The sequence below is a fragment of the Pelophylax lessonae genome, assembly GCF_965119305.1.
Source record: "Pelophylax lessonae genome assembly, chromosome: 8".
Lineage (NCBI taxonomy): Eukaryota > Metazoa > Chordata > Amphibia > Anura > Ranidae > Pelophylax > Pelophylax lessonae.
In genome coordinates, this window is record NC_138775.1 from 101,985,439 (window position 1) to 102,010,782 (window position 25,344).

At 48.7% G+C, this 25,344-nt stretch overlaps 1 protein-coding gene across 2 annotated transcripts in view; it reads left to right on the top strand.

Moving 5' to 3' along the window:
• TMEM184B (transmembrane protein 184B) overlaps positions 1-25,344 on the top strand; it is a 329,919-nt gene that overhangs the window by 91,593 nt on the left and 212,982 nt on the right. For both annotated transcript variants that reach the window (XM_082265516.1, XM_082265517.1), the window contains exon 4: positions 24,107-24,272. In XM_082265516.1, coding sequence (XP_082121642.1) covers positions 24,107-24,272 — 166 coding nt within the window. The remainder of the gene's footprint in view (positions 1-24,106; positions 24,273-25,344) is intronic.

Below are 25,344 nucleotides of genomic sequence, written 5' to 3' on the forward strand. Positions count from 1 at the left end.
TGACAGGTACTCAGGTTCTCTGATGAGCTTCAGAGAGGTACTTGGGTATTTTGATGAGCTAGAGACAGGTACTCGGATAATCTGATGGGGTGCAGATAGGTACTCGGGCACTCTGGGCTGGAGACAGGAACTCGGGCACTCTGGGCTGGAGACAGGAACTCGGGCACTCTGGGCTGGAGACAGGAACTCGGGTACTCTGGGCTGGAGACAGGAACTCGGGTACTCTGGGCTGGAGACAGGAACTCGGGTACTCTGGGCTGGAGACAGGAACTCAGGTACTCTGGGCTGGAGACAGGAACTCGGTTACTCTGAGCTGGAGACAGGTACTCGGTTACTCTGGGCTGGAGACAGGTACTCAGTTACTCTGGGCTGGAGACAGGTACTCGGTTCCTCTGGGCTGGAGACAGGAACTCGGTTACTCTGGGCTTCAGACAGGTACTCGGGTACTCTGGGCTGGAGACAGGTACTTGTACTATGATGGGCTGCAGAGAGGTATTCGGGTACTCTAATGGGCTGGAGACAAGTACTCAGATACTTTGATGGGCAGAAGACTGGTACTCAGATAAACTGATGGGCTGCAGACAGGTACTCGGGTGCTCTGATTGGCTACAGAGAGGTACTCGGGTACTCTGATGACAGGTACTCCGATGACAGGCCAATGATGGAGCACCAGGACAATGGAAACCCCCACAAAATGACCCCATTTTAGAAGGCAAACACCCCAATACATAATCTAAGAGGCATGAGCTGCAGACAGGTACTCGGGTATACTGATCGGCTTCAGAAAGGTACTTGGTTATTCTGATGGGGTGCAGATAGGTACTCGGGCACTCTGGGCTGGAGACAGGTACTCGGGTACTCTGATGACAGGTACTCGGGTACTCTGATGACAGGTACTCATAGTACCTGTCACCAGCCCATCAGAGTACCCGAGTACCTGTCACCAGCCCATCAGAGTACCCGAGTACCTGTCATCAGAGTACCTAATGACAGGTACTCAGGTACTCCGATGACAGGTACTCAAAGTACCTGAGTACCCCCGAGTACCCGTCAGCGTTCCCCGCGAGTACCCGTCGTCAGCGTACCCCCGAGTACCCGTCGTCAGCGTACCCCCGAGTACCCGTCGTCAGCGTACCCCCGAGTACCCGTCGTCAGCGTACCCCCGAGTACCCGTCGTCAGCGTACTCCCGAGTACCCGTCATCAGCGTACCCCCGAGTACCCGTCATCAGCCCATCAGAGTACCCGTCATCAGCCCATCAGAGTACCCGTCATCAGCCCATCAGAGTACCCGTCATCAGCCCATCAGAGTACCCGTCATCAGCCCATCAGAGTACCCGTCATCAGCCCATCAGAGTACCCGTCATCGGAGTACCTGATGGGCTGGTGACAGTTACTTTGATGGGCTAGTGACAGGTCCTCTTTATTGGGGGGGGGGGCAATCGGTGTGTTTTGGGGTGCACTATGATCGGTAACTAGCTGTTAACGCAATCTCCTCCTCACACAGGATCAGTGTGTGAGGAGGAGAACACGGTGACAGCTAGTTACCGTGTTCTCTGTTGACATTCTGTGACCGGCTGTGATTGACACAGCGGATCACGTGATAAACAACCAATTTCATTGGCTGTTTACCTTGATCGGGGATGGGCTCATTCCGAGGGACAAGCCTCACCCCCTATCACCCCCCGGGGGCGCGCAGTAGCGGCGAGAGCGGGCGGACGTCATATGACGGCCGCCCGGATTGACAAAGACTTCCTGCTGGATTCATTTTATAATGGCCCGGTATGGAAGTGGTTAACATGCTCAGTACCAGATTTGTGACAAAAATTGTGTTGACTTTTCAAAACTTTAAATGTACAGAATATCGGCACCGAATATCGGCTATAGGCCCGAAGGGTGACCGAAAAATCGGTATCAACCCTGTAAATACTTTATTGGCCAATCCCAAATAAATGAAATGTATGCGTGTGTGTGTATGTATAATCACATGCACAGTATATTCACATGCACAGTATCTCACAAAAGTGAGTACACTCCTCACATTTTTGTAGATATTTATTTACACATTTTCATATAACACTGAAGAAATTACACTTTGCTACAATGTAAAGTAGTGAGTGTACAGCTTGTATAACAGTGTCAATTTACTGGGGAGTGTGTTAAATTTGGTGTTGTCGCTCTCACTCTCTCATACTGGTCACTGGAAGTTCAACATGTCACCTCATGGTAAAGAACTCTGAGGATCTGAAAAAAAGAATTGTTGCTCTACATAAAGATGGGGCCTAGGCTATTAGAAGCTTGCCAAGACCCTGAAGCTGAGCTGCAGCACGGTGGCCAAGACCATACAACAGTTTACCAGGACAGGTTCCACTCAGAACAGGCCTCGCCATGGTCGACCAAAGCGGTTGAGTGCACGTCCTCAGCGTCATATCCAGAGGTTGTCTTTGGGAAATAGACGTATGAATGCTGCTAGCATTGCTGCAGAAGTTAAAGGGGTGGGTGGGGGGGCAGCCTGTCAATGCTTAGACCATACGCAGCACACTGCATCAAATTGGTCTGCATAGCTGTCGTCCCAGAAGGAAGACTCTTCTAAAGATGATGCGCAAGAAAGCCCGCAAACAGTTTGCTGAAGACAAGCAGACTAAGGGCATGGATTACTGGAACCATGTCCTGTGGTCTGATGAGACCAGGATAAACTTATTTGGTTCAGACGGTGTCATGCGTGTGTCGCCACAACCAAGTGAGGAGCACAAAGACAAGTGTGTCTTGCCTACCGTCAAGCATGGTGGAGGGAGTGTCATGGTCTGGAGCTTCATGAGTGCTGCTGGCACTGGGGAGCTACAGTTCATTGAGGGAACCATAAATTCCAACATGTACTGTGATATACTGAAGCAGAGAATGATTCCTTCCCTTCAGGGACTGGACCGCAGGGCAGTATTCCAACATAACGACCCCCAACACACACCTCCAAGATGACCACGGTCTTGCTAAAGAAAAAGAGATGGGACCCAGACTAATGGGAATTGGATTTGACATGTCCATAATGTATTAGACAACATACTGAAAAGAGAGAGCAAATATTTGCCTCAGATACCCTTCTTGGACTTCAATGACCAATGCTCAAATTATATACATTTCTCTGTCGCTCATTGACAGACGTAGTCCTCTTGATTAATATCAAATTGGGTTATATTGCCCTCTACAGGAGTAGGACACTAGGCAGAAGGAAAACGTTCTGGCCACACCTTAGGGGCAGTCCCAGAGGGTATATCCTCTCTCTCTCTGCTACAGGATGTTAGTTTTTTCTGTCTAGTCAGGAGTAAGGACCTAAGTTCCTTGCTGGGATCTTTGGTCCTGGCAAGATTTTTTTTTTTTTTTTTTAGAAATTTTTTTTTTTAGGCAGCTTTTTTCTCCAGTTGTTCCTGTGAGTTCTTCAAGCAAGATGCTGGAGCTGGGCGACGGGCTGGATGTTGAGATCCAGTGGTCACCCCAGTCAGCCTACAAGCGCGTGCAGGCCCTAGCTCCGCGCTGGGTCAGCCGCGACATAGTCCCACTGGACAGGGACTGACCCTGCGAGTTAAACGTCTCGCCGGGACGCCGACGACCAGTTGGAAACTGAGTCGCGGCGTCCGTATTGGTCGACAGCCCCCCCATCTCGGTGGAGAGGGGTTCTGTCAGGAGTTGGCGCCCGCCGGTTCCGGTATGGTGAGTAAAATGTTCCCCCTCTCCCCCTGACGGGTTTGTGGGTGGACGCGGGCCCCTCCCTGGGATGATCGGACCCTCATGATCCTGGGTCCCCCCTCTATCCTATAACAGGTGTCACAGATCCCCCTTTTTGAGGGTGATTTGGTGAATAAAACCAGGAGGCTTGGTTTGGGAGCTGACTATCGGAAGTCACTGTATGAGTGGGCACTGTAAAGGGACCATGACTGAAGCCAGTGGCTGGCATTACTGTTAGGATGGCCATGTAAGAGGGTGATGCATAAGGTTGCAATGCCTGGACTACCGCCATCCGCCGCCGCCATCCTCCTGCAGGCCGCCATCCTCCCGCAGGCCGCACAGGTCGATGCTTGCCTTCCGCAGGCCACCGCCATCTTTCCACAGGGGCCGCCGCCATCCTCCCGCAGGTCGCGCGGGGCCGCCATCTTGGCGTAGCCTCATGTCTCCGGCATGGGGGGGGGCGGCCATTTTGGAGATGACCAAGCTACCTCGAGGAGTAGCATGGGAAGCGCCGGAAGGCGTGGAAAGGGGCGGAGCCGCCTCCTTTACCCGGGAAAACGATCCAAAAGACTTCCTGTCTGTAAGAGACAGCGCTGAGAGCAGGTTGATAGAAACTTCTGTGCATCAGGTGGTGAGTCCTTGGGGTCTCTCTCTCTCTCTCTGTGGGGGTCCGAAGCAGGTAACACTGAGGGGCGCTGTTGCGCTGGGGGATTACAAAAAAAAAAAAAGTTTTTTTCTTTGCAATTAATTTTTGTTTGCTGGCAAGTGTCTTGGATTAATCATGGACCCTGCCACACATGTATCCCCACCTGATCCCCTCGAGGTGGCCGCAGGACCCTCCAGTGCCCCACTTATGATTGATGCATTATCAGCAGTTTTGGAGTCTTTGGTATCCCGGGTGGAGGTGGCCTGTCAGGGACGGGGGGCAAGAAAGCGACCCCCGCCTACCCCTATTTCATCTGACACTTCAGATACGGATTCTGAGCTTGTCACTGCAGCTGCAGGTCCCTCTTCTGGGGCTGCTGTTTCGGGTACGGTCTCCTCAGACAGTGAGGAGTAAGTTTCTGCCTCCGCCATAGCGCAAGAAGAAGCGTTGGTGGACGCACTAGTCATGTCGGTCCGGGAAACCTTAAGTCTTGAGGTTACACCGGCAGAGGTAGCTGACACTGAAATTCCCTTTGGTACCAGCAATCCTACCAAAATGGCGAAGGTTTTTCCCTTGCCCAAATGCTTTGGTAATCTAATTAAAGAAGAATGGGATCGTCCGAAACGAACCCCTGCTATTTCCAAACGCATTGCTAAGCGCTATCTGTTTGAGGAATCCCTCCTTAAAAAATGGACGGTACCACCAGTGGTGGACTCACCGATTTCCAGACTAAATAAAGCCACTGTTATCCCGTTGGAAGACGCGCCGTCCTTTAGGGATCCGGTGGATCGAAAAGTGGAAGCGGAATCCCGCTCCATTTTTTGCCTGATAGGGTCAACATTTAGGCCAGTGGTTGCCATTGGTTTAGTTTCACAAACATTGACAGAATGGACCAAATTGTTACGCCGGGACATAAAGGGGAGAAGTATCCCCCCGGCAGTATCAGATTTGCTGGAGCAGATTATACAAGGGCTACAGTTCATCTGTGACGCCGCCCTGGACGCCACTCCCTTGCTAGGGCGTGCATCGGTTTCAGCAGTGGTCCTCAGGCACGTGCTGTGGTTAAAGTGCTGGTAGGCGGATCAAGGTTCCAAAAAAGCTTTGGCTAATCTCCCTTTTCAAGGGGATCGCCTGTTTGGGGCCACCTTGGATGAGATTATAAAGGATCTCACTGGGGGCAAGAGCACTTTTTTTCCACAGACTGCTAAGGGTAAAGGACCTCGTAACAGGCGAGGACCTTCCTTTTCCGCTCATAAAAAGTTTGTTCGTTCCGCTGGGGCGGGCGATAAGGGGAAGCCCTCCAAAGCCCCTTCAGGGGGTTTCAAAAGGCGCTGGTCGGGTAAACAAAAGTCCGGCTCAGCCAAACCTGAAGATAAGACCAATACAGCCTGAAGGTGCGCCCCCACCCATCTCTGGAGTGGGGGGACGTCTTCACCGGTTTCCGGATCCATGGCTTTCCAGAATCCCGGACAAAGGGGTTTGCGAGGTCGTACGGTCAGGATACAAGATCGAGTTTCGATCACTTCTATCGGTGCGATTCTTCCCTTCCAACATTCGACTATCCCCGGATCGCTTATAAGCTTTGCGGGGGGCAGTAATGGACTTGATGCAACAGGGAGCGGTAGTTCCCGTTCCTTGAGCAGAACGTTTTCAGGGGTTCTATTCGAACCTATTCACAATACCCAGAAAGGAGGGCAAGGTGCGTCCAATTCTGGACTTAAGAGCACTCAATCATTTTGTCCGGGTACAGGAATTCAAGATGGAGTTCATCTGAACAGATCAGCGTTGTCTTCACTTTTCCCAAGGATCATTCCTAGTTCCCACCAGGAGCCGTAAGATTCAGTGAACGATTCGGATGTTACTGTCCGTCAACTGGCCTTCCCTTCAGACTTGCATGAGGATCCTGGGACTGATGGTGGCCTTCTTAGAGGCAGTACCGTATGCCCAGTCTCATGCCCGAATTCTCCAAAAGGAGATTCTTTTCAGATGGAATCGGAATCCCGATTCTCTGGACAATTGGATCCGGTTGAGCGAGCGGACCAGGGAGTCTCTGGTCTGGTGGCTTCGGTCTCCGATGCTCAGCCAGGGGAAGTCATTTCTTCCGATAAAATCCTGGTTACCGATAAATGTATTGGAACTGAGAGCGATCAGACTTTGTCTGATTTACTGGACCGAGCAGCTCCAGGGCAGCCCGGTTCGGATCCAGTCGGACAAGGCCACGACCGTGGCTTAGGTCGATCACCAAGGGGGCACCAAGAGTGCCCTGGCGGCCATAGAAGTGGCCAGCATTCTTCATTGGGCGGAACGGTTTGTTCCGGCTCTCTCCGCGGTATTCACTCGGGGGGTGGAAAATCGGCAGGCAGATTATCTCAGCCGTCAGATTCTGGATCAAGGGGTATGGCCTCTTCATCCAGAGGTATTTCACCAGCTGTGCCTTCATTGGGGCACCCCGGAGGTGGATCTGTTGGCAGCTCGGCTCAACAGGTAGGTGCGGAGGTTTGTAGCCCGCTCCCGAGATCCTCGAGCGGACGCGCTGGTCGCCCCGTGGGGACAGTATCAGCTACTGTATGTCTTCCCTCCTCTCAAGTTGCTGCCGAAACTTTTTCCCAGGATAGAGGTGGAGGGAATTCCAGTTATCCTGGTAGCTCCGGACTGGCCTCGTTGACCCGGGTCCGCCGACTTGGTCAGGCTGGTCGCGGACGCTCCTTGGAAACTTGGTCTCAGGGACCGATCTTCCATCCTGCTTTACAATCGCTGGCTTTAACGGCCTGGCTATTGAGACTCAGGTGCTGAAGGACAAGGGATTGTCAACTTCAGTTATTCCTACTTTAAAGCAAGGAAAGCAACTTCCAGAAAAGTCTATCATCACACATGGAGGTCTTATATTGCGTGGTGTGAATCCTTTGGATTTCCTCCACGTGCCTATTCGGTGACCCGAATCTTGGCTTTTCTACAACAGGGGGTTGAGCAGAAGCTGGCCTTGAGTACTGTCAAGGGTCAGGTTTCAGCGTTAGCAATTTTCTTTCAGAAACCTTTTGGCTACCCATTCCTTGGTGCGGAATTTCATCCAGGGGGTGCGGCATCTGGGTCCGCCAGTGCGCGCGCCCTTACCGCCCTGGGATCTTAATTTGGTGTTGTCGGTTCTTCAGAAATCTCCCTTCGAAAATATCAGGGAGATTCCCTTGCTTACGTTATCCCAGAAGGTGGCCTTCTTGGTGGCCATTACTTCTGCACGCAGGGTGTCAGAACTGGCCGCATTATCCTGTCGTTCCCCATATCTGGTGGTTCATAGGGATAAGGTGGTTCTTCGTCCGAATCCATCCTTCCTTCCTAAGGTGGTCTCAGAGTTTCATCTGAATGAAGATATTGTGCTACCTTCTTTGTGTCCTAAGCCCAGTCATCCTCGGGAGTTTGCGTTACATTCCTTGGATGTGGTTCGGGCAATCAGGGTATATTTGAAAACTACGGACTCGTTTCGTAAAACGGATTCACTTTTTGTGATCACGGATGGCCCCAAAAAGGGATGCCTGCATCTGCCGCGACTATCTCCAAATGGATCAGACAGACGGTGGTACAGGCTTATTCTATTAAGGGTCGGAATCCTCCGTTCCCTGTTAAGGCGCACTCCACTCGGGCGCTTAGTGCTTCCTGGGCCTTCCGCCATCAGGCGTCAGTGGTCCAGGTTTGCAAGGCGGCTACCTGGTCGTCGGTTCATACCTTTACAAAATTTTATAAAGTTGATGTGATGGCATCGTCGGATGCCTCTTTTGGCCGCAAGGTTTTGCAGGCCGCAATTTGAGGAGACCGTTGGTCTACCTCGAGGGTTTTTTTCTGTTGGGTTTTCAGTAGAGTCTCATCCTTTTGTCTGATGAGCCTTTGGTTTTCAGTAGGGTCTCCTCCTTTTGTCTGATGAGCCTTTAAAACTTCTAGTTGGCACCGGTTGGGCCTTCTAGATTGGATTTTGATTTCTGTTATCCCACCCCTCATTTGTGGCACTGCTTTGGGACGTCCCAATTTGATATTAATCAAGAGGACTGCGTCTGTCAATGAGCGACAGAGAAAAATTGATTTTTGTAAAATCTTACCGTAAAACCCTTTTCTCTTAAGCTCATTGACAGACGCAGTACCCGCCCCTCGACTTTTGAGTTGGGTTGGGTTAAATTCTCTGACACTGCTTTGTGACCTAACTAACATCCTGTAGCAGAGAGAGAGAGGATATACCCTCTGGGACTGCCCCTAAGGTGTGGCCAGAACGTTTTCCTTCTGCCTAGTGTCCTACTCCTGTAGAGGGCAGTATAACCCAATTTGATATTAATCAAGAGGACTGCGTCTGTCAATGAGCTTAAGAGAAAAGGATTTTACGGCAAGATCCATTTTTTAATGACATATCCTATTAAAAAAAAAGTACAATTGTGTCCCTATTGCAGGAGACACTAAACATAAACCTATACAGTACACATTAAAATAATGATGGACTGTTGTACATGATATGGTATGATGCTAGGAAATAGGATGACACCTAACATGTTTCGGACATTAACACGGTATTGTCCTTCGGAGGCTTCATCCAAATTCATCCATACATCTAAACAAAACAATATATAAGTACAACATTTAAAGATATAGTCAGTGCGTGCTGCTTGGCAATATGTGTCCATAAAAGATTGGTATAAGAACACAGTCCAATATCCGCTCATAACAGAGCCATCAAAGTAAAGATTGCTGGTGCATAGTGTTGAGAGGTCTCAGTACTGAGGAATTGTGGCAGGTGTGCAGTATAATATGCAGGCCAACTGAAACTGCATGGAACGCAAGGACCCGGGGCCGGTGTTAAAACCTAGGCCATATTGTAGCTGAAATATTGGAAAAATATGCAAAAGAAGGTATATTAATCCTTATCTATAATAATTATCTATATGCAATAGCCAGACAAAAAGGATTAATATACCTTCTTTTCATGAATGCTTTCACACTGGGGCGGTGAATAAAGTCCTGCAAGCAGCATCTTTTGAGCGCTAAAAAAAGCCCCTCAAACGCCTCTATCGAAATTAATGGGAAGCACTTCAAAATCGCTCAGTGTTTTAAGGGAAGCTTTTAAGCGCCTCAGTGTAAAAGGGCTGAAGTGTGAGCTGAAGTTTGGCTTTAATGTGTTAGTGGTTCTAAATCTGCTTATACATTTAACGCTAACCTCCCCCCAGACTGACAATGCTGCTGTCTGCTGTGCCTCCTCTGCCCATTCTAGAGCTGTGTCTTACTGGCCAGATCACCAGGTGAAAATAATGGGGAAAAAAACAAAGCAAACTAATGCAGCCACCACATCTAATGATTGGTAAGCTACAATGAATTACTTTTTCATGTTGGGTTAATACTGCTTTAAGTTGAAGGTACAAACCCTCAAATTCCAAGACACTAGAGATAGGTTTTTTTTTTTTTTTTTTTTTTTTTGGACCAATAAAAGTTTTCTCAGATTTGTTGTTTTTGACTACCTTATTATGTAAATCTTAAATAGCCCTTCTTCTGTAAAGAACTGCAGTCTACCTGCCCAGCATTTGAACAAGATTATAAGAATTTGGAACCCCTGCACTACAAGGGTTAAATGCTCATTAACCACTTCAGCGCCAGAAAGTTTTACCCCCTTCATGACCAGGGCATTTTTTGCTATTCAGCACTGTACTACTTTAATCTTTTGACCTCCAGAAGGTTTACTCCCCTTCATGACCAGGCAATTGTTTGCGATACGGCACTGCGTTACTTTAACTGACAATTGTGTGGTCGTGCGACTGTACCCAAATAAGATTTCTCTTACGTCCTCCGACAGTCGCCGCCATCTTCATATTCGTCACAATGGGGTATTAGACTTTGCTCCGTAGGAGTAGCTAGGCAACAGAATATGTCAATATTAAAGCTTTTAACATATCCCCACCCCAGGGGGTGGTCCCCTCAGTCTATACCCTCCTGCTTCCTGTTTCATACTTCAGTTTCAATGTCTAGCTTGTCTGGAGTAGGTGGATGTCTCTGTGCTGGGGCATTTTGTCTCAGCCTTTCTCTATTCTTTTTTGATTTTTGTTTGAGTTTTTTCTCTCTCTTTACTTAGCTGTTATTTTTGTCAGCGTTAGTTCTTCTGATGAAGAGGATCATGCGGGCTGGGTCTTGGGCTGATCCCCCTGTTAGCAGGTTGTGGGTCAGTGGCTTCCCAGCCTGCCTTCGAGCGTTCAGCCAGGTAACGCTCCTGGCGCATTGAACGACCCATCCCTGTTCGGTGCAGGGATGCTATGGTGAGGTGGCTACCTCACTGGACGCTGTGCGGTTTCTCAACCCCATTTTTGTTGCGTCCTGGATGCGACTCTCCCTGTCACATGTGCAGTGGCTTGTTCGCCTGTGCGGGTTCCCCACGCCATCTAGGAGGTAAGTGTATCTGTGTGGGGACCTGTCTGTCTGGGGGGTGTCAGTCTGGGACTGTTACCCTGCCTGTGTTCACACTGTTAAGTTCCCTATCTCTCTGGCTGCATGCTGTGGGCTGCGAGGAGGGGGGGATGTGCTGCACTACCTGTGTCAGACTGTGAATGTGTGAACGGCTGTGTGCTGTGGGGCATGTTTATTTCATGTTTGGGGCACATTACAGCGACCGCCATGTTTTAATACATGTGGTGTGTTTTCTCCACTTCACTGAGGTGGAGGAGCGGCGTTTTCGGCGCCAAACGGCGCCATTTTGGCAGCGCTCACTCCGGCCGCATGGTCTCAACGCGGGCGGCCATTTTCTTGTAGCCTTCCATAGGCTTTCATAGAGCGCCCTGTGTTGCATAGCTTCCTTTCCCTGGGCGCACCGATCGAGGCAGCAGCAGCAGCAGCGGTGGTCTTTACAGGTTTTTACCTCCCTGTCCCTGTGGGGGTCAAACTTGTGCTAGTGTGTGTGTGCGGTGGGCAGCGCTCGCCGCGCTTGTTTAAGGGGCTGTTAACCCTTTATTCTCCGGCATGGTATTGGGGCAATGGATTCTCAGGAAAGCAAATTTCCTACCACTTTGGTGGGTGACCAAGGGACTGCTGTTTCCCCCCCCAGGGGGGGGGGGGGGGGTTTGGCTGCGGTTGTGGCTAACATTGCTGCTCAGGTGAAAATGCTTGTGGCTGCTCGATCCACGAAACGGCCCAGAGTTTCAATCTCCTCTGATTCAGATGGTGATGGGGCTGCTATAGCTGGGGTCTCCTTATCGGGGTCCCGTTCCTCCCTGGATCTTGGGGGACCGAGGTGGAGGCTGAGGTAGAAGGGGTGGATAATTCTCCCCCTGGCTCGCCTGAAGAGCTTGCACTCATGGATGAATTGATTGCTTTTTTCAAGCAAACACTGCGTTTGCAGGATGAACCATGTCCTCCTTCTGCCCTGGCAGCTTATGGGACGCAGAGAAGACGCATGACATTGCAGGTCTTTCCTTGCACTGATGTTTTTCTGCGCGCTGTTAAGGAACAATGGCGCAATATACGCGAGCCCTTTGCTGTACCAAGTATCCTTTCACGCCCGCTACTGGTGAGCGGTGGTGTGTGCCACCTCCGGTGGATCACGCGGTGGCGATTTTGAATAAGTCCATTGCGATTCCTGCAGAGGACACCCCGGTGTTCCGGGATGCTACGGACAGGAGGCTGGAGTCTCTTGCCCGTCATACTTACTCTATTACGGGTTCTATGCTAAAGGCTCTATTTGCTTCGCTTATGACAGCCCAGGCTGTCGCGAATTGGACGCAGGTACTCAGGCGCGTCCTGGTGGCTGATTCAGCCTCACCGGCGACATTGGATATGGTGGATCAAATCCATCAGGGTGTCATGTATTTGTGTGATGCGGACTTGGATATAGTACCGTTGGCTGCACGTGTTCACAGTGTGGCGGTATTGTCTCGCCGCCTGGTTTGGTTGCAGTGTTGGTCTGTGGACCAATCTTCGCGCAAGACCTTAGCCAATCTGTCCTATGATGGATCTCACCTTTTTTGGAGAATCCTTGGATACACTGATAAAGGGGATCACGGGTGGTAAGAGCACGCTCTTGCCCCAATCCCGCAAGGCTAAGGTTGCTCATGGTAAGAAGCATGCTTCTTTTAGGCCCTCTCGGGGGTCCTTTCGTGCCTTTCGGGCGCACTATAAGGGCAAGCCGTTCAAAGGTCAATGCTCCCAAAAAAGCAGTGGTCAGGTAAACAGAAGTCCAGCCAGTCCGGACCCGCTGCCCATAACAATGCGGCCTGCAGGGGCGCCCTCACCCAGTTCTGGGGTGGGGGGGACGCTTGCTCGGTTTTTCTTCAACCCTGGTTGGCCCGTGTTCGGGACAGGTGGGTTCAGGAAATCATTCGTTCTGGCTACAAGATAGTTTTCTCTCTCGGCCGGAGAGCAGATTTTTTCCCTCCAGGAGGTTCCGGTGCCTCATCGGGACAGATTTCGGGGGTTTCTCTTCCAATCTGTTCATGGTGCCCAGGAAGGAGGGCAGGGTACGTCCAATTCTGGACTTACAGGCTCTGACCCGCTTTGTCCGTGTTCGCTAGTTCCGCATGGAATCCCTGCGGTCGGTGGTGGCTGCCCTGGTTCCGGGGGAATTCATGGCTTCCATCGACTTGAAGGATGCGTGCCTTCACATCACGTTTTTCGAGGGTCACCAGAGGTACCTTCGATTCGCCATTGCGGAGGATCACTACCAATTTGTGGCGTTACCTTTTGGTCTCGCTTCGGCTCCACGGTTTTTCGCCAAGGTGCTTGCACCGGTTTCTGGTTTGTTGAGAGCCCAGGGCATCCCTGTCCTGGGGTATCTGGAAGATATTCTGGTTCGGTCTGCGACCAGCCAGGGTCTGGAGGAGGACCTATCCATCACGATGCTGACTCTACAGGAGTTTGGTTGGACGATGATTTTCCAAAGTCGACGCTGTGTCCGTCGATTCGTCTTCCCTACCTGGGAATGATTCTGGACTCGGTCCGGGCGCAGATCTTCCTACCAGACGACAAACTCAGGACTCTTCAGGAAGAAGTCAGGTCCCTTTAGGGACGTTCCATGCTCGTCACTCCGGACGCGCTTGAGATGTCTGGGATTGATGGTCTCGGCTTTCGAGACGATTCCCTTCGCCCAGTTTCACACGCGGGGTCTCAGAGCGGAGATCCTGTCCAGGTGGGACGGGCGACCGCAATCTCTGGATCTCCAGATTTCGTTGGGCCATCGCACCAGAAGGGATCTTCTGTGGTGGCTCCAGTCCCCGGCGGTGTCGGGGGGCAAGTCTTTTCGTCCTCTCTCATGGACGGTGGTCACCTCGGATGCCAGCCTGTCGGGCTGGGGTGGTGTTCTGGGCGTTCTGTCCGCCCAGGAAACTTGGTCGGAGGGGGTTTCCTCCCTTCCGATCAACATTCTGGAATTGCGTGCGGTGAATCTCTGCCTTCACCGTTGGCCGGACGGGCTGCAGGGCTGTCCGGTTCGGGTGCAGACGGACAATGCCACGGCGGTGGCTTACGTCAATCGCCAAGGGGGCACCAAGAGAGCCCGAGCGGCTCGGGAAGTGGCCAACATTTTGTCTTGGGCCGAGACACGCGTCCCGGCGATATCGGCGGTTCACATTCCGGGGGTGGAGAACTGGCAGGCGGATTATCTGAAGCCAATAGTCCCCGGACCAGGGGGAATGGTCCTTCCACCCGGATGTCTTCCAGATGTGGTGCGTGAAGTGGGGTCTTCCGGAGGTAGACCTGTTCGCGTCTCGTCTAAACAGCAAGGTGAAAAGGCTTCGTGGCAAGGCCGCACGATCCTCGGGCAGACGCGTCAGACGCGTTGGTAGCTCCGTGGCATCAGTACCGACTGCTGTATGCGTTTTCACCGTTTCAATGGCTGTCCAGGTTCCTTCGCAGGTTGAACTCGGAAACCAGAACACAGTGTTTTTTGTGACACCGGACTGGCCTCGCCGGTCCTGGTACACAGACCTCGTGCATTTGGCGGTCGACGCCCCGTGGCGTCTGCCTCTTCGAGAAGATCTCCGGTCTCCAGGGCGGATATTCCATCCTGCTTTACAGTCGCTGGCTTTTGTCGGCCTGGCTGTTGAGACCGAGGTCCTGAGGGATAGGGGTCTCTCCCCTGAGGTCATTTACACTTTGATCGACGTGAGGAAATTTTCCTCGGGGAAGGTCTATTACCGTACTTGGAAGGCCTATTTTGCCTGGTGTGAGTCCAGGGGGTTTTTACCTCGCCCGTAATCGGTGTCTAGGGTGTTGTCCTTCCTTCGAGAGGGTGTTGCCAGCGTTTGGCGCTGGCTACGATCAAGGGTCAGGTGTCTGCGATGGCCGTTATCTTTCAACGTCCTATGGCATCTAACTCCTTGGTTGGCACTTTTGTTCAGGGGCATCTGGTCCCTCCTAGGAGGGTGTCTCTGCCTCCTTGGGACTGGAATCTTGTTCTGTCCGTGTTACACCATGGTCCTTTTGAACGGATCAGGTAGATCTCGTTGTCTATGTTGTCCAAGAAGGTCAACTTTTTTGGTGGCGGTCACTTCGGCTCGCAGTGTGTCGGAGCTGGCAGCTTGTCCTGCAAGTCTCCGTATCTGGTCGTTCACTTAGATAAGGTGGTCTTGCGACCTAACCCTTCTTTTTTTCCGAAGAGGGATTCGGAATTTCACCTCAATGAGGACATTGTCTTGCCTTCGCCTTGCGCGAAGTCTAAATATCCGAAGGAGGTGGAGTTGCACTCCTTGGATGTTGTTCGGGCGATTAGGGTTTACCTAAAGTCGTCTGAATCGTTTCGCAAGTCGGATTCTTTGTTTGTCCTTCCGGGGGTCCTCGGAAGGGCGTAGCGGCGTCGGCTTCTGCCGTCGCCAATTGGTTCAGACAGGCCATTGAACAGGCCTATGCTTTGCAGGGAAAAGTTTCTCCTATGCCTGTGAAGGCGCACTCTGCCAGATCTCTTACGTCTTGGGCCTGTCGTCATGGGGCTTCTGTGGCCCAGGTGTGTAGGGCGGCGATTTGGTCGACCGTGCACACCTTCACTCTATTCTACAGAGTGGAGTTTCAAGCATCGGCAGATGCTTCCTTTGGCCGCAAGGTTCTTAGTGCGGCGGTTCCTTAGGGTCCCTTGTTTTGGACCTTTGGGCTGTTTGGGATTTCTTTTTATCCCTGGGTTTTTGGTTTTTTCCTGGGTTATTGCTTCCGTTGAGCAAGTTTTTTTCTCATGTTGCCCAGCTGGTTGCCTTCCTTTGGTAAGGTTACTTTCTTTGATGTGGAGACTGCGTTGCCTTTAGGCGCGGCTGCGTTTCCCTCCCCTCATGTTTGCACTGCTTTGGGACGTCCCCATTGTGACGAATATGAAGATGGCGGCGACTGTCGGAGGACGTAAGAGAAAACGGAATTTTTGTAAAATCTTACCTGTAAAATTCCTTTCTCTGAGTCCTCCGACAGTCGCCGCCCCCGCCCCTCTTTTGGGGTTTAGGTACTCTACTGCTATTCCACTGAAACTGAAGTATGAAACAGGAAGCAGGAGGGTATAGACTGAGAGGACCACCCCCTGGGGTGGGGATATGTTAAAAGCTTTAATATTGACATATTCTGCTGCCTAGCTACTCCTACGGAGCAAAGTCTAATACCCCATTGTGATGAATATGAAGATGGCGGCGACTGTCGGAGGACTCAGAGAAAGGAATTTTACAGGTAAGATTTTACAAAAATTCCGTTTTATGCCCTCCACCCTCCCCCTGCCCCAAAGCACCAACACCCCCCCATGTTGAGGGCATGTGGCCTGGTATGGTCCGGGGGGGCGCTAGCTCATCCCCCTCCCCTTTCCTGCCCTAACGGGCTGCATGCTCGGATAAGGGTCTGGTATGGATTTTGGGGGGGCCCCACGCCGTTTTATTCAGCGTGGGGCTACCCTCAAATTCCATACCAGACCCGAAGGGCCTGGTTTGGAACCTGGGGGGGACCCCCACGCAGTTTTTTTCCCATTTTTGGCGTGGAGTTCCCCCTCAAGATTCTCACAGTGCAAGTCGCGCCGCAAGTCGGATCATCCTGATCCAACTTGCGGTGCGACTTCCATTCAAATCAATAGGCTCCCATAGGGAACCATTGATTTTGAATGGAAGAAAAAAAACTTATAACGTGGCTGAACGTACGTTCGTCACGTTTGGTCACGTTCGGCCACGTTTCTGCGTTTGAAACGCCGGGAAACACGCTTTCGAACGCAAATAATTGCGTTCCAAAAAACGTCCCTGAACTCAACTGCCTGCAAATGACTGTAAACGACCCTGTGTACATGGACAGATAAGATAAAATGTAGATGGGTTCAGGGGCTTCTGAAAAAAACGCCCAACTGCTCCTAAACGGCCATTTAGAACGTCCCGTGTACATGGAGCCAAGTTTACAACCTACATTATTATTATTGTGAAAACGGTCCTCCTCCCAAAACAAAACCTAAATCCCTTATACAGTACAATAAATTACAGGTGTTCTGTAACCTGTAAATAACATCTACAAAACAGAGCACTCCTAGTGCTGGGGGGTCTTTTATTGCTCCCACTGACACCAGTGTTGGGAGGGTCTTTTTTTATTACTCCCACTGACACTAGTGCTGGGGTCCTATTTTTTTATTTCCACTGTTACCAGTGCTTGGATTTTTATTTCTCCCAGTTACTCCATAGCTGGGGGTCCTGTTTTATTTCTCCCAGTCGATCGACGTCTGTACAACCTCCGTGTCCATACACTGATCAAAATTCGTCTGGTCCCTGCTGAACTTGCTAAATTTCGTTCCATATATGGACAACTTTAAGGAACGTTAACTAATAGGACAAATGGTAGAGAGAGCCTGCTATTATCCTAATTTGTCAGACAATAGATGGACAAAACACAAAGTGATAATTTTAATAGTTTTATCTATTAAACTGTTTTACAATGTAAGTAATTATTATAATATGATCATGATTGTATAAATAAATCACTAGGGCCGAGCAATTAAAGTGCTTCCAGTGTGTAAATAAATGCAAATAAATAAATCATGTGCTAATCTTCAATTAATCATATAAATATATAAAAGTGCTGGATTATCAGGTGTTCAAAAATCAGGCAAAATTGTGACCAAAATAGTGAAATATAAATATATAAAGTGCCAAAATTCATATATAATTTCAAATACCGTATTTCATATAATTAGGTAAACAACATGCACTCAAAAAAGTGAAAATAGTGTTATGAACAATCACCTCCGTGATTGAATAAATAATCCACTTAAAAGTGAAAAGAGTGATCAAATAAACAGTCCACTTTCAAAGTGAAAGTGTATCAGAGCAAATCCTCCGTGGTGAATCGCACCTTTACCTCAAGCACCCTGTGTGAATGGGTCCCCACCTCCGCTTCAGTGTCCAAGCAATTAAGCCTGGTCTAATGTGCAGTATACCCTTTCCGGGTCACCTCTCTTGGATCAAAGTTGGTCAATTGATCCCCCCAAATAGGATCATACTCTGGATGGATTCCCCTTTGATTGATCGGTGTGCCAAATAAGAAAAATCTCCAATAGTGCTTACATCTTTTAAAACTCCACTTTATTAAAAATCAAGGATGTACTCACATAATCAAGGTGCTACAGTGCACAGAACTTTAAAGGGGGGGGGGGGTGCTAGGAGGGCAGCTGCACACATTCAGAGGGGAGAGGCAGCAAACAGGCTGATCATTTAGATCCCGATGTCCTCACAAATCATTTATACTGTGGAAGGCTTTTAAAGTTTGGTGCACGGTGGTGGCCTCCCTACATCAGGGGGATTTCTGATGCCTACCTTCACATCCCAATATGGGCAGGACTTCAACAATGGTTTCTCCGGGGAGGATCACTATCAGTTTGTGGCTTTGGTCTTGCCTCGGGTCTTCACAAAGGTGTTGGCTCCGATCCTGGCGCTGTTACAGCAGCGGGGGATATCGGTTCTGGGTTACCTGGACAATCTGCTTCTATGTGCGGAGTCTCCCAAGGGGTTGGTGACAAATCTGGAAATCGCCATGAGAACTCTGGAGGAGTTCGGATGGATTCTGAACCTTCAGAAGTCGTCCCTGGTCCCTTCCATGAGACTGGACTACCTGGGTCTGACTTTCCTCAGCCAGGGTGTTTCTTCCCGGAAAAACTCCAGACTGCAGTTCAGCTGTTGCTGTCTGGCAAATGGTTGTCCCTTCGGACCTGTATGCGAGTCCTGTGACTAATGGTGTTGTCCTTCGAGATGGTCCCTTTCGCTCAGTTCCACACCAGGATCCTCCAGAAGGAAAGCCTCAAATGGAACAAGATTCTGAATTCCCTGGACAATCCGATCCAGCTGAGCCAGGTGACCAGGGAATCCCTGATCTGGTGGCTTCGGATGCAAGTCTGTCCAGGTGGATAGTAGTTTTCGTCAGTTTGTCTGCTCAAGGAGTCTGGTCCCTGGAGGAATCCAGGTTAGCTCAATGTTCTGGAGCTGAGAGCGATCCGGCTTTGCCTAGTCCACTGGACCGAGCACCTGCAGTGTTATCCAGTACGCATTAAATCGGACAATGCCACGGCCGTGGCTTATGTCAATCACCAAGGGGGCACCAAAAGTGTCCTTGCGGCCTTGGAAGTGGCCGGCATCCTTCGATGGGCAGAACACTTTTTTCCAGCTCTCTCCGCTGTTCACATTCCAGGAGTGGAAAATTGGCAGGCGGATTACCTCAGTCAACAGGCCTTGGATGCAGGGGAATGGTCCCTCCATCCAGAGGTGTTCCAGCAGTTGTGCCCTCGTTGGGGGCACTCCAGACGTAGATCTGTTGGCATCACGGATCAACAGAAAAGTGCAGAGGTTTGTGGCCCGCTCCCGGGGTCCTCTGGCAAACGCCGCAGGCACGCTGGTGGCCTGTGGGGTTAGTATCAGCTGATGTGTGCTTTTCCTCCTCTCAAGTTGCTGCCAAGACTTCTTCGCAGGATACAGGCGCAAGGGATTCCAGTCATTCTTGTGGCTCCGGACTGGCCTCGCCAAGGTTGGTACGCCGACCTGGTCCGGCTTGTCGCAGACGCTCCTTGGAGACTTCCTCCCAGGGAAGATCTACTGTCTCAGAGGCCAATCTTCCATCCTGCTTTACGGTCGATAGCTTTGCCGGCTTGGCTGTTGAAAGCCAGGTGCTGAAGGATTGGGGATTGTCTGCTTCAGTGATTCCCACTCTGCTTAAAGTGAGGAAAGCGACTTCTAGAAAGAGACTTCTAGAAAGATCTAACATTGTACGTGGAAGTTGTACATTGCGTGGTGTGAGTCTCTTGGGGCTCCCCCCTCGCTCTTACACGGTTGCTCGGATCTTGGCCTCCCTTCAACGTGGTGTTGATCAAAAATTGGCCTGGAGTACGATCAAGGGTCAGGTCTCGGCCTTGGCTATTTTTTTTCCAAGGGCCATTAGCCGCTCATTCCCTGGTGCGTAACATCAGGGGGTGCGACACTTGGTACCTCCGGGGCGACCTCCGTTGCCACCTTGGGACCTTAATTTGGTGCTGTCGGTTCTCCAGAAATCTCCTTTTGAAAGTATTCGGGAGATTCCCCTGCTTACTTTATCCCAGAAGGTGGCCTTCTGGGTGGCTATTACTTCTGCGCGCAGGGTGTCGGAACTGGCGCCGTTTACCGGTCACAGGGATAAAGTGGTACTTCGTACGGATCCGTCTTTCCTTTTCTAAGGTGGTTTTCAGTTTCCACTTAAATGAGGACATCATGTTACCCTCTGTGTCCTAAGCCAAAACATCTGAAGGAGTTTGAACTGCATAATCTGCATGTGGTTTCGGGCAATCGGGGTGTACTTGGAGGCTACTTGAGTCCTTTCGAAAGTCTGATTTGCTCTTTGTACTCAGGGATGGTGTAAAGAGGGCTGCCTGTGTCTGCTGCAACTAATTCCAGATGGATCAGACAGACAGTGGTGCAGGCTTATTCACTTAAGGGGCAGGTTCCTCCTTTCCCTGTTAAGGCGCATTCTACTCGGGCACTTAGTGCTTCCTGGGCTTTTCGCCATCAGGCGTCTGTACTTTAGGTTTTCATGGGGGCTACCTGGTCGTCTGTTCACACCTTTACCAAATTTTATAAGGTGGATGTGCTGGAATCTGCAGATTTCTCTTTTGGCCACAAAGTTTTGCAGCCTGCTGGGGGCTTCTTAGCCTTCCTTGAGGGTGTTTTACTGTTTTTTTTTTTTTTTTTTCAGGTGTGGGCCTCCTCTTGTGGTTCTGATGAGTCCTGTGTTGCCTAGGAGTCCTATGTTGCCTGGTTTGCTATGTTTTAGCCTTGGGGACCTGTTTTTTTTTTCTGCTGTTCCCACCCCTCATTTTTGGCATTGCTTTGGGACGACCTGGATCAGAGAGTGAGTCCATCAATTAATGATAGAAAAAACTAGATTTTTGACTTACCGTAAAATCCTTTTTTCAAGTTCTTTGACGGACGCAGTACCCACCCCTCTATTTTGAGTTGGATTGGTATTATTTCTCTGACACTACTTTGATACAAAACTGACATCCTATGCAGGAAGAGACAGGGTTTACCTCCTGGGACTGCCCATAGGCGTAACCAGAACTTTTCTGTCTAGTTTCCTACTCCTGTGGGGGGCAGCATAACCCTGCTGATATGGATCAGGGGCTGCGTCAGTCAATGAACTTAAGAGAAAAGGATTTTACGGTAAGTCAAACATCCAGTTTTTTTTTTTCTTATTTTTTACACGGTCTTTACTATTTGTTACATCATTCATTCATTAATTTAGGAAGCTTTGACACAACTAGCGAGCGGACTGCAAAGCGGCCAAAGAACAAATTTATGCTTTTTTTTTTTTTTTTGTATTTTTTTTAACTTATACATTTAAGAATTGCCGCACTAGATCCAGGGGTATATTGTAGGTCTTCTTTTGGGGTGGAGGGGAGGTGGTCTGTTTGAAAGAGAGGAGAGAGAGAGAGAGAGGAACAGAGGAAAAGAGTGGGTGGAGTCAGAGAGAGAGGGGGATAGAAGTAGAGGGAGAGCGGTAGAGGAGGAGGAGGAAGGGTACTGAAATAGGGATAGAGAGAAATCTACTACATGCAGGCTTTGCTGGAACTGCCTGTAGGGCTAAGCAGACCTAAATTATCCCATAACTAGACAGGAGGATCTCCTAAACACACCTAAACCTCCTGCACAAATCGAAGTAAAGCAAAACACATTTATAAGACTTGCAGTCACGTCTCTGCATTGGTGTCAACAGGTTTTGAGCAACAGAATTAAGTCAAGGACCTTCCCAAGTCTGTTTAAAAATGTAGTTGGAGCTCTTCCCTGCCCTGGGTAAATACAGCAGGTAAAATAAGGATTGAACACGTCATCCTTTTTCTAGGTAAATATATTTGTAAAGCTATTGACATGCAATTTTCACCATGTCAGTTACAACCCATGCAATCTATAAATACAAATTATGCAAAACAAATACGTTTAGATGTGTATAACACAGGGAAAAAGTATTGAACACATGAAGTAAGGGAGGTGCAAGAAGGCATGAAAAGCCAACACACCAGGTGAAATATATTAGTAATTAGAAAGCAATCATGCCCCTTGTCAGTGCAAATTATCAGCTGGTTTAGTCTCAACTGATGGCCTATGTCTTACAGGAAACATTTGATGATGGGTAAAGGCCAAGAGCTCTCACGACCTTCGCAACCTTATTGTTGCAAGACATACTGATGGCATTGGTTACAGAAGGATTTCTAAACTTCTGAATGTTCCAATGATCACTGTTGGGGCAATAATCTGGAAGTGGAAAGAACATAATTTCACCATAAACCCGTCATGATCAGGTGCTCCTTGCAAGATTTCTGACAGGGTTAAAAAGAATTATCAGAAGAGTTGTCCAAGAGTCGAGGACTGCTTATGGCGAGCTTCATAAAGACCTGGAATTAGCAAGTACAATAGTTTCAAAGAAAACAAACCACAATTAAGGCACTCAGCTGCCATGGCCTGTATGCACGCTCACCTCACAAGACTCCAATGCTGAAGAAAAAGCATGTTTAAACTCCATTAAAGTTTGCTGCACAACATTTAGACAAGCCTGTGAAATGCTGGGAGAATAGTCTAGTCAGATAACACCAAAATTTAACTCTTTGGATGCCATAATACACACTGGAGGTAAAATGGCAATGCACATCACCCCAAAAACGCCATACTGACAGTGAAGTTTGTAGGTGGGAACATCACAGTGTGGGGCTGTTTTTTTTAGCATACGGTACTGGCAAATTTTGTGTCGTTGAAAGAAGGATGAATGGAAAAATGTACCAAGACAGTCTTGATAAAATTCCGTTGTCATCATCTACCAGGATGTTAAAGATGAAACAAGGGAATACGCTTTCAGAAGACCATGATTCCAAACACAATGGCAAGGAAACTCTCACTTGGTTTAAAAAGAAATGAAAGCTGCTAAAATGGCCCAGCCAATCACTGTACTTGAATCCAATAGAAAATCTATGAAAAGAGCTAAAGATCAGAGTTTATAGAAGAGGCCTACTGAACCTTCAAGATTTGAAGACTCTGTGAAAAATCGGCCAAAATCACACCTGAGCAATGCATGTGACTAGTTTCTCCCAACTGGAGGCATCTGGAAGTGGTCTTTACCAACAAAGGATTTTATACAAAGTATTTAATTTCAGTTAGTGTGTTCAATACTTTTTCCCTCTGTCATTCGATTTGATTACATATAACTTAATTTCTGAACTTATTGGTTTTGGTTTCTTTGCATGTATGGATTGTATGGGTTGTTACATACACATAGTAAAAAAAAATGCATGTCAAAAGCTTCTAGAAATATATTTACCAAGAAAAATGGTGATGTGTTCAATACCTATTTTACCCGCTGTACATGACCTCATACAACAGCAAAGCTTTGTAAAGGTACTGATATCCCCAGCACTCTGTAGGGGCCACCGGCCAATAACCGCAATACAGCTCCCAGGTCTGCCCAGTGCAGCTCTTCTCCCTCCCAGGAGAGGCAGGGCTCTCCCAGGAAAGGCAGGGGGCACCGGGATGACGTCATCCGCGCAGTCGCAATGTAGCCGTTATCTGCATTTGATGCAGAATCGTTCAAAGCTGCATCGCAAGGCATCGATTTATAATCAACACCCCTAACTCCTACTACTAAGAATCATGCGGTGGTAGTATCCAGCACTGAATGAAGCCTGTGCAGCTTCGTCTTGTCATTTACAGAGCTCTGTCGATGAATAAATTGCAAGTTCCATCTGTCACCACAAGAGGAGAGGACAGTAGTATCAATGAACTGCGAGTGCTGATCAGCATGCTCGTAGTTCATTCACACTGCCTACAGCTCAGGAACTGCCTGCCCATACAGAGCTACAGGCAGGGGAGCTTGAGGCAGTATGTGCTTAGTGTTTGTTAGTGGACAAGCATGCTGTGAGTCGTGTGAAACATGTCTACCATCCATTTTGCTGTACCTTGCATCCTTGTTCAATAAAGCCTTTCATTGTGAGCCATTGCTTGGTGTGCGGCCATTTCTCTTGTATCCTGTTTGCAGTGGCGATCCGGGGTCCTGCACCCATTGCTGTCTGTGAAGTTCCGACTGACTGATCGGTGTACATCTCATTCTCTGTGCAGAAGTCTGACATTGCACACGCGATCCACTTTGCTCCTAGATGAAGGCACCCCCCAAAAAAAAAAAAGATGTAAAATTTTGTTTTTTTTTTGGAAAGATGAACCTAGCCTTTATGCTTTTATGTGTCATGCAATCAATGTTTTTGTTCAACTTTTGTTACTTTCTGTTTTTTTCTTTTTCCTCAGATCTACATGCACCTTCGCTCCTATAGCTGTCCCAATGAACAGAGACATATTGTACGAATTCTCTTTATTGTCCCAATATATGCCTTTGATTCGTGGCTCAGCCTCCTCTTCTTCACCAATGACCAGTACTATGTTTATTTTGACACAGTCCGGGATTGCTATGAGGGTAAGTGTGTTGTCGAAAAATGCAACATTGTTTTAGGTTTATAGCTGAACTTTGAAAAAAAGAAAAATGCTTCCTTGTAGTGGGGCTACCCCCACTCTGCAGAGGTGTAGTGCTCGTTTATGCTCAGGATGCCAATAAAATAGAACTTTGCTTACCTCATCCCTCGCCTCCATGGGCTCTCACTAATCTATGCAGCCAGCCAATGCAGCCTCTTCTCTAAAGTGTTTCAGTGGTCATAGACCTATTGTATGTACTAAGCAAAAGTTTTTCGCCAGTGCCTTCTTCACTGAAAGCATTGTATCCATGCTGTTTGTGCTTGCATTGAGCTGTAACCATGTGATAATGGAAAGTTATGCTTTAGAGTGCATGTGTGGATAACCAATCTCAAAAGTGTTAAATCGAAAAACCTGCTATGTTTCTTAGAAGCATTCTTGTGACCACATCCCAGTGTGCTTTGCAAGAGATTTTTGCAAAATTATGTACTTGGCTTTAAAGGACACAACTCCATCTATTTTAACCAATAGAAAAAAAAAAATGAGAAAACCACCAGATACGGAAACTGATACCATTGATCCAGATGAATGCAAAAAAAAAAACCCTATGAAGCATGGTCCAGTTAGCTGCACCAGGGAAAAATAAATTTCTGCCTGATCCCCCTGAGGCAATCAGTTATCCCCTGGATCAGCAATCCCTAGTGATATTACCTATAATTGCACATATCTAGTTATGTTTTGTTCGTATAGGAATGCATTCAGCTTTTTTTTTTTTAACCATCTGCTGAGCTGGTCAGAACCAGTTTTAGCTTGTCAAGTTTTGCAGTTCCCCAGGATAATCCCTATTACAAAAGTGGAAAGGAACAGTGCACCTCTAAGTGTGCATTTGACTACCGCAAGCTTGGATGCTCTCCCACCCTCCTTTCTTTTAATGCCATTTTCCAGCTCTTGGTGCTGTTACACTTTGATAATTACTCAATCATGCAACACTGTACCCAAATTAAGTTATCACTTTTTGAGTTTGTATAAGCAAAAAAATAAAACATTTGGTAAACCCACAGCATAAGCACACTTGGAAT